An 8,873-nucleotide genomic window follows, 5' to 3' on the forward strand; every position below is an offset into this window, starting at 1 on the left:
TGGATCCCTTCCCACAGCCCATCTGCAGCCTCAGTATTCTGGAAAGCTCCCTCCTCCCTTCCAAAGCCACAGGTGTGGGACAGAAAGCCAGGGTGAGGGGCCACGTGCAGCTTTCTGCCTCCCGCTGCCTTTGGAGCAGGAGTTTCACCACAGCCCCTGGTGGCCAGGTGGGTGCTCCTCCAGGTGGGCCCCCTTTGCCCTTAGAGGCACCCACCTCCTCCATAAAAGGCCTGGGCCCAGCTCTGGTGGCGACGGGGTAGGGGGTGTGTCTGTGGTGTCTCATGGCAGGAGGCTCAGGCACGACCTGGGGTTACCGTGTGGCCCTGCTACTGCTGGTCGCCACCCTGGGGCTGGGTAGGCGGCTCCAGACCGACCCTGGCCTCCCAGGCCTCCAGCACAGCTATGACTGTGGGATCAAGGGAATGCAGCTGCTGGTGTTCCCCAGGCCAGGCCAGACTCTCCGCTTCAAGGTGGTGGGTGAGTGCTGGCAGAGTCCTGGCCCCTGCCTCCCTGGCCACGGGCTGCTGCCAGAAGGGAGCTGGGACCCTTCCCCTGGAGAAGGAGCAAGGACAGAGGCCTCCCTCCAGCCTGGGGGTGTCCAGCCCCCCACCCCCTCACCACAGAAAAGGGCAAGGAGAATCATCACCCAGGGCAGCTTCTCCCACGTTAGTGTGCGTGGGAAACACCTGGCCACCTTGTTGAGATGCGGGTTCTGATTCAGTGGGCCTGGGGCAGGGCCAAACCTCTGCATTTCTTTTCTTCTTCTTTTTTTTTTTTTTTTTTTTTTTCCTGAGACAGTCTCACTTTCACTCTGTTCCCCAGGCTAGGGTGCAGTGGCACAATCTCAGCTCACTGCAACCTCCACCACCCAGGTTCAAGCAATTCTTCTGCCTCAGCCTCTTAGTAGCTGGGACTACAGGTGTGTGCCACCACGCCCGGCTACTTTTTGTATTTTTAGTAGAGATGGGGTTTCACGATATTGGTCAGGCTGGTCTCGAACTCCTGACCTCAGGTGATCCACCTGCCTCAGCCTCCTGAAGTGCTGGGGTTATAGGCGTGAGCCACTGCACCCAGCCTAGGCTCTGCATCTCTAACCACACTCAGTCAAAACTGAGGCTGAGGGTCCATAAACCACTTTCAGCAGCAGGACCTAGTAGGCATGGCCTGGTGTGGGTTTGGAACTGGGGTTTGGATCTGCAGCTTCTAAACGGTGTGATCTTGAACAACTGACCTGACCCATAAGCCTCTGTTTCCTCATCTGCAAGGTGGGGAAGATGAACCTGGCTATGCTCATGGGACAAGGGCATGGGGACATGCCCGCACCCAGAGAGTGCCCAGGCTGTTCTGGGCCAATAAGCGGGGTGGACACCTAGGGGGTGTCTCCAAGCAACTGCAGCAGCCACAGTTAACCTGGGAAATGGGTTCAGATCTTTCTACAAAGCCCAGGATTCAGATCCTCATTCTGCCCCTCATCGTGTGCACCTGAGAAAGCTCACGCACCCTCCCTTCCTCAGCTGCCTCAGCCACAGGATGTGGATAACTAAGCTTAAAAGAAGTGATGTGAAATACTCAGGCCAGTGCCTGAGACCCTGTGTATCCCTTCTCCACCTCCTCTTCGTGCCTGCCTGCTGTCGTGTGCTACGAGCAGGGAACCCTAGCTAGAAAGATCCTAAGACTCCCCATCCCCTTACAGCTGTGGAAACTGAGAGTAGAGAGGGGAGGGGGCTTGCCCAAGACCACACAACAAACTAATAGCAAAGCCAAGGCAAGAACCCAGGTCTCCTGGCTGCTGAGTGGGAACTCCTTCCGAGACCCCAGCAACCTCTCCCTGCACCCTTCAACATCCCTGGCCCCTCCCCTTCCCCTACTGCAGATGAATTTGGGAACAGATTTGATGTCAACAACTGCTCCATCTGCTACCACTGGGTCACCTCCAGGCCGCAGGAGCCTGCAGTCTTCTCGGCTGATTACAGAGGCTGCCACGTGCTGGAGAAGGTAGGGGTTGTTCATGCTCTGGCACAGGAGTCAGCTTGTCCTAGTGTCATGTCAGGCTGAAGAGGCCCCTCATGGACCAGAAAGGAGCCAAAGCCGAAGATCTGTTGAGCTGGTGGGTGAGGGAAACTAAGTCCTGGAAAGTACTTTCTGGAATCCACCGTGAATCCAGCTTCCTGCCTAACGGCCAGCTCAGCTCTCGTGGGCCCGTCCCCTGCCTGGGTATGCTAGGTGGCCTCACCTTGCTGCTGTCTGATGGCCTCTCACCTGCAGGATGGGCGTTTCCACCTGAGGGTGTTCATGGAGGCTGTGCTGCCCAATGGTCGTGTGGATGTGGCACAAGACACTACTCTGATCTGTCCCAAACCTGACCACTCCTGGACTCTGGACTCCCAGCTGGCACCACCCGCCATATTCTCTGTCTCGACCCCACAAACCTTTTCCTTCCTCCCCATCTCTGGCCATACCTCCCCAGGCTCTGGCCATGCCTTTCCCAGCCCACTGGACCCAGGGCACAGCTCTGTCCGCCCAACCCCTGCTTTACCATCCCCTGGACCTGGACCTGCCCTCGCCACCCTGGCTCAACCCCACTGGGGCACCTTGGAACACTGGGATGTGAACAAACCAGATTACATAGGTACGCAGGACATCTGAGTGTACTTACCCTCTGTCTGGGGCCTTCTGGAGTACAGGGTGGCCTAACAGCCTTTTACTGGCCTCTAAGCCATTTTTTTTGTTTTTTCCTTTTTTAAGAAAAAGATGATTCTTTTATTCCTTTGTAGTATTTGGAAAACAGCTTTAAACATGTATAGGTATACTAAAGCTAGAAGAGGTCTTATAAATTTGTTTCCTAACTTTAGGCAGAAACTCACTGAAACCATTGCCAGCAACACCTGGTTCTCAGAAAATATTTTCTAGAAATTTCAGTAATATGCAGTTTTGAGGGAGGACATTTAGTGTGCTGGCTAAGAGCACAAGCTCTGGAGCACAGAGGCAATTCCAGGGCCATGATTTGCAAACTGTGTGCCTTCAGCTTAATCACTCTGTCCCAACCCTAGGTACCCACCTGAGCCAGGAGCAGTGCCAGGTGGCCTCAGGGCACCTCCCCTGCATCGTGAGAAGAACTTCAAAGGAAGCCTGTCAGCAGGCTGGCTGCTGCTATGACAACACCAGAGAGGTTCCCTGTTACTATGGCAACACAGGTACAACCTCCCACCCCAGCAAGATCCTGGTCCCCTGGATTCTGAAGCGGAAGGAGAGCTGTCTCCTCCAGCTGGTAGAACCTGCTTCCTATCCTCCTCCTGGACAGCCCAACTCCCAGAGCAGATGGGGTGGTCACATGTCCCAGCTGGCCTTATAACAACTGTCCCAGGGAACTATTAATAGATCTACCTTATACACATCTGGACTTTCAGATCTAAAACACCCTGGTTTGGATGACAGATTATATGGTGAACCTACTTTTAGAGTGTAGTTCAACTCAATTTGTCACATGGATGAGAAAATCAGTCCATAAAGGGTTTGCTGGGGCCAACACCAGCCTAAGTGGAGAGTAAGCGTCCAGACTCCCAGACCCGCACTTAAAGCCTAGCTGTCACCCAGCTATCCCCCGTCTCTGTGCTGGATGGACACCAAACCCCAAGGCCCTCATCTGCCTTTGTCCCAGCTACTGTCCAGTGCTTCAGAGATGGCTACTTCGTCCTTGTGGTGTCCCAAGAAATGGCCTTGACACACAGGATCACACTGGCCAACATCCACCTGGCCTATGCCCCCACCAGCTGCTCCCCAGCACAGCACACAGAAGCTTTCGTGGTCTTCTACTTCCCTCTCACCCACTGTGGAACCACAATGCAGGTAGGAGCCGGGACCACAGGCTGGGGCCTGGTACCCCACCAGAAAGCCTCACCCAGCTGTCTCTTCCCACAGGTGGCTGGCGACCAGCTCATCTATGAGAACTGGCTGGTGTCTGGCATCCACATCCGAAAGGGGCCACAGGGTTCTATCACGCGGGACAGCACCTTCCAGTAAGGGCAGCCCTCCTCCTACAGGCGTGGCTGTGTGCGAGGGTGTCAGGGGGCACAGGAGAGCTCAGTACAGGCTTCGGAGCCATCTCAGCTCAAACCCAGGCTCTGCTGTTACCTGGCTATGTGATCTTAGGCAAGGGGCCACCTCTTCCCAGCCTCCCCTGCTGGGCAGGGTAAATGTCCCTCTCTCAGGGCAGACGTGAGTGTTAAGTGGAGCCCTTCCATGCCTGGCCTGCAGGGCTCGGCTAGAAACCCATAGCCAGTCCTGAGAGAGCTGGAGTCCTGAGAGAGCCCTGTCTTGGTCTCTCCAAGAACCAAGCTCAAAGCAACTGAAAGCGTTCCCTTCAGGTCCCAGGAGGAGGCTGAGGCTACGGCTGTTGCTCCTCCTAATGTCAGGTTAAGAAGCCACAGATGAAGTTGAAGATACCTCTCTGAGGATGTGGTGGGAGAGGAACTGGGTGGGGGAGGAACCCCTCATTGTTAGGGGCCTCCTGGACCTGCTGACTCAAGAGGCAAAACCAACCCAGGTTCTCAGGATGCCAGTGGGGGTGACCCAAGGGAATCTGTCTGTCACGCCTGGCTCTGAACCTGTGTGACCAGGAGCAAAGCACCTAACCTCCACCCTGTGGGACAGAGCCAATGGGTTGTAGAAATCCTGTGCTTGACACTGCGTGGTTGCCGGGCATCTCCTTCCCCTTCCCGCCCTGCCGTGAGGGTTGGGGAGCAGGGGACTGCATCACAGTTCAAATGTATTTGGCTTTAAAGCTCTAAGTACCACAGAGGTGGTAGCTCATGCCTGTGATCCCAGCGCTTTGGGAGGCCTAGGTGGGACAATTGCTGGAAGTTCAAGACTAACCTGGGCAACACAGTGAGACCCCATTTCTATTTTTTATTTTAATTAAAAAAAAACCCATAAGTTCTTATGGCCAAGTCGTGGGGGACAAGTCTGTGTCATGCCTTAGACTCTCTGATGTAAGAGCCATGGGAGTCAGCCAGAGGTCAACAGAGTGCCTAGGGATTCCCGGAGGGAGGCAGAAATCGGGGAAACAGCTGTAGCCGGCAGGACTAGGCCAGAGAGCTCCTCAGACACAAGGCCTTCAGAACAGGGGTGACCCACTTATACCTACTTAGCATCTCCTTGGTGCCAGGCCTCTGGGGTGGTAGGAGGGTGTGGGCCCCACCAGAGTGTGGAGGAGTAGCCACCATGGCCCTTAGGCTAGTGAGGAAGATGCTAGACACTGTGGCCTTTAGGCTGTGGCAGACCAGCTGCAACTACAAGGACAATGAAGACACAGGTGCATTATCTTGTGATCTCATTCAGTCTCAGTGCCCTCAAAGGGAGGCAGTCACAGCCATTTTACAAATGAGGACACTGAGGCTTAGGTTAAAAGACTTGCTTGTGGTCCCAAAGCCTGTAAATGCTAAGAAGACTCAAACCCAGGTCTGTCGGGAGGCAGAGCACCTAGGCTCATTCACCAGCCTCAACTGTCAGGCTCCAGGGGCCTCGAATGGCACAGCAGGCAGCTGTGGGTAGCCAGGGCAGACCCAACAAGGTGCCAGCCCCCCTAGGGCCTATCTCTATCCTGCTGTATTCTCCCACCGGGTGCAGGGCCTGGCATAACAGGCTTGAGCCATCCCAGGGAGACCAGGTGGGCAGAGGATGGGGCAGGGTGAGCTTCCTGAGCCCGCCTTGGAAATGCTGAGTATTGCTTAAGTAGCATCCATCTGCCCCACTGGACAGTACCATATTTGTTGCACCCACGGAGTTGGTGCCTAGTTTATTACGTAAACAGGATGCTCTGATTCTGTGTCTTCTCCCCTACCCTCTTGCACGTGGACTTCAGGCTTCATGTGCGCTGTGTCTTCAACGCCAGTGACTTCCTGCCCATTCAGGCGTCCATTTTCCCACCCCCATCGTCTGCCCCTGTGACCCAGCCCGGCCCCCTGCGGCTTGAGCTGCGGATTGCCAAGGGTATGCTATGCTATCCCTGCCCTCTTCTGGCCTCCACTTCCCTGACGCACAGCCCACCCTGGCTCATGAGTCACTCTCCCTGCAGACGAGACCTTCAGCTCCTACTATGGGGAGGACGACTATCCCATCGTGAGGCTGCTCCGAGAACCAGTCCATGTGGAGGTCCGGCTTCTGCAGAGGACAGACCCCAACCTGGTCCTGCTGCTGCACCAGTGCTGGGGCACTCCCAGTGCCAACCCCTTCCAGCAGCCCCAGTGGCCCATCCTGTCAGACGGGTGAGTGCCCCCATGCTCCCCCTACCTGCTCTGCCTCCTGTAAACAGCCTCTCTGACTTCTCTTCTCAGATGCCCTTTCGAGGGCGACAGCTACAGAACCCAAATGGTAGCCTTGGACGGGGCCACACCCTTCCAGTCTCACTACCAGCGATTCACTGTTGCCACCTTCGCCCTCCTGGACTCTGGCTCCCAGAGAGCCCTCAGAGGACTGGTAAGAAGCCCCGCATGCCTGGCCCCATCTGTTAAGTGGGGAGGAGCTGGTCGCCAAATCCCTCTGACCCCGTGAACTTATGTGGACAAAGTTCTGGGATGGGGCTTGGCGTCTACCAGGTGTCGTGGAAAGCAGCGGGCTTCGGGTCAGCAAGAGGTAACCCATAACCACCACCAGGAGGAAGGAAGATTCTGCCTGTGCTGCAATCAGCCCTAAATCTGAACTCTGATCATGGCGTTCTAGGGTAGCCTCGCCTCACTTCTGATTCCACAAATGATAATGTGTTCCATGTAATTCTGCTTTGAATTTTCTTTAACTCAGCAACTTCTCCAGAAGGTAAAAGTAGATAAACTTAGGGTGTATTTAGGTTTTCTATGTAATATACAGATGGCCTCAGAGGTGACAGATGCACTTGTCCTGTTGAACAACGTATCTTTCACATCACATACCCAAATCTCTAGATTTTTAAATCACTGCCTGTTATTATGTCAGATGTAGACTGATCTCACTGGTAAGCACTGGTTAGTGTGGCTTCGTTCTCAATCTGCTGTGTGCTGCCTCCTGATCCAAGAGACACTGACCTGCCTGGATGAGGGGTGCCCATGGGTGGGGCCTCCTGGGTGCTGGGTCGGGTCAGCTCCTCCTGCTTCTGCTCCCGTAGGGCACTGCCCCTGCCCTTGTGTATCTGGAAGCAGTGGTAATCTGCCCTCCCCTCTGCCCCCAGTCACTGGTCTCCAGGGGTCACAAAAGGAGGGCAAACACCTATTCTCCTACTGCCTGACCAAGTCCCACCTCCTTGGAATTTGCTGTCTCCCTCAGTAGGGCAGGTGGGAGAGATCCAGCCCTCCCGGGGGCTGTGCAGCCAGAGGCAGCATTGGTGGAGCAGGCCCACCAAGGACTGGGGCATTATGAAGTGAGGTGGTCCCCGCCTGCAGGGCACTCCACTGCAGACTTGGACCTTGGGGAGCGGGGAAGGTGTGGATTTCAAATCTGGAAGGAACACATTCAGCTCCGCACTCCCTCAGCATGGGCAGCAGTCATCTTGGTCAAGAAGCTCAGATTTCTCCTTGCCTGGCCAGCAGCAGCCTAGACTTGGCCCAGCTCGGGGATCCCATGTCCCTCTGTGCTTCCTGCCCGGTGGCACTGAGCCAGCCACTTTGATATTCTTCTCCTTCCACCAGGTTTACTTGTTCTGCAGCACCTCTGCCTGCCACACCTCAGGGCTGGAGACTTGCTCCACTGCATGCAGCACTGGCACTACAAGTGAGTCTGGGGTGCAAGTGGCATTTGTTCCTTCATACATCTTCAGGCCTGTGCCTGGCCTTTGGGCCACAGGGGCAGGAGACCAGCCCAAGATTTCATTCTTCCCCTGGGCAGGACAGCGACGATCCTCAGGTCACGGTAATGACACTGCCAGGCCCCAGGACATCGTGAGCTCTCCGGGGCCAGTGGGCTTTGAGGATTCTTATGGGCAGGAGCCCACACTTGGGCCCACAGGTAGGAGGGCTTCTGGGTGGGCCCTTCAGGCCTTACCCATTCTCAGCCCCCAAGACTGTGCTGACAAAACAGGGATGCTCCAGCCATAGCTGAGGGCAAGAGATGGTGTCACTGCAGTCAGTGGGGAACTAAGTGAAGACAGACACAGTCCACCTCATCTGCAGAAAGGCAGCTTCAGCTCTGCCCAGTGTGATACAAAGTTCTGGGGTGGAGGGGAGTGTTGGAGGGGCCTCACCCAGCCCTGCCGATCCCTTCTCTCTGACAGACTCCAATGGGAACTCCAGCCTGAGGCCTCTCCTTTGGGTGGTCCTTTCACTGCCAGCTGTTGCCCTGGTCCTTGGGTTTGGTGTCTTTGTGGGCCTGAGCCAGACCTGGGCCCAGAAGCTTTGGAAAGCAACAGACAGTGAATGGGCTCAATAAACAATCATTTCAAACCTACTGAAACCAGGTGTGGAGAAGTTATTTGTGACCACTAGAACAGAACTATTTCTTATGTGAGAAACTTCCTCCAAGTCAGCTCTGTCCTTCCAGAACTGTGATGTCGATTACAAATACTTCATATATGCCACACCCTGCACAGAGGCCAATGTCCCCCAAGGCTCAACTCGGGAGCCTCTGCCTCTCCACAAGGAATGGTGGCATTTCAGGCAGAGCAAACAGGACAAAGATACTGGAGGTTAAGACGCTGGCAGTCAAAGAACAGCAACAGCTGGGAACCGGGCCCCTGGCAGGAATGAATGGCTTGTGAAGGCTTGTCACCTCCTCACAGACACAGGAGTTCTGACAAGGGCATCCTCAAAGCACCCTAAGCAGCTGCTGTCATGGATAAGGGTTACTCTAAGGCTGAGTTGAAGGAGCACTTCACAGACCCCCTGAGCCTGCCAGCCTACCGCTAAAGGCTG

General features: G+C 55.3%; 1 protein-coding gene across 1 annotated transcript; it reads left to right on the plus strand.

Moving 5' to 3' along the window:
* The first annotated feature begins 267 nt into the window (after positions 1 to 267).
* Positions 268 to 8,415, plus strand: ZP1 (zona pellucida glycoprotein 1). The gene is made up of 12 exons (XM_003275234.2): positions 268 to 477; positions 1,874 to 1,995; positions 2,266 to 2,629; positions 3,051 to 3,194; positions 3,659 to 3,846; positions 3,919 to 4,016; positions 5,861 to 5,988; positions 6,074 to 6,263; positions 6,333 to 6,474; positions 7,656 to 7,737; positions 7,852 to 7,971; positions 8,237 to 8,415. The coding sequence occupies exons 1-12, from the start codon at positions 282 to 284 to the stop codon at positions 8,389 to 8,391; spliced, it is 1,929 nt and encodes a 642-aa protein (XP_003275282.2). The 5' UTR covers positions 268 to 281; the 3' UTR covers positions 8,392 to 8,415.
* Positions 8,416 to 8,873: the final 458 nt, after the last annotated feature.

This window comes from Nomascus leucogenys, chromosome 4, assembly GCF_006542625.1.
Source record: "Nomascus leucogenys isolate Asia chromosome 4, Asia_NLE_v1, whole genome shotgun sequence".
Classification (NCBI taxonomy): Eukaryota; Metazoa; Chordata; class Mammalia; order Primates; family Hylobatidae; genus Nomascus; species Nomascus leucogenys.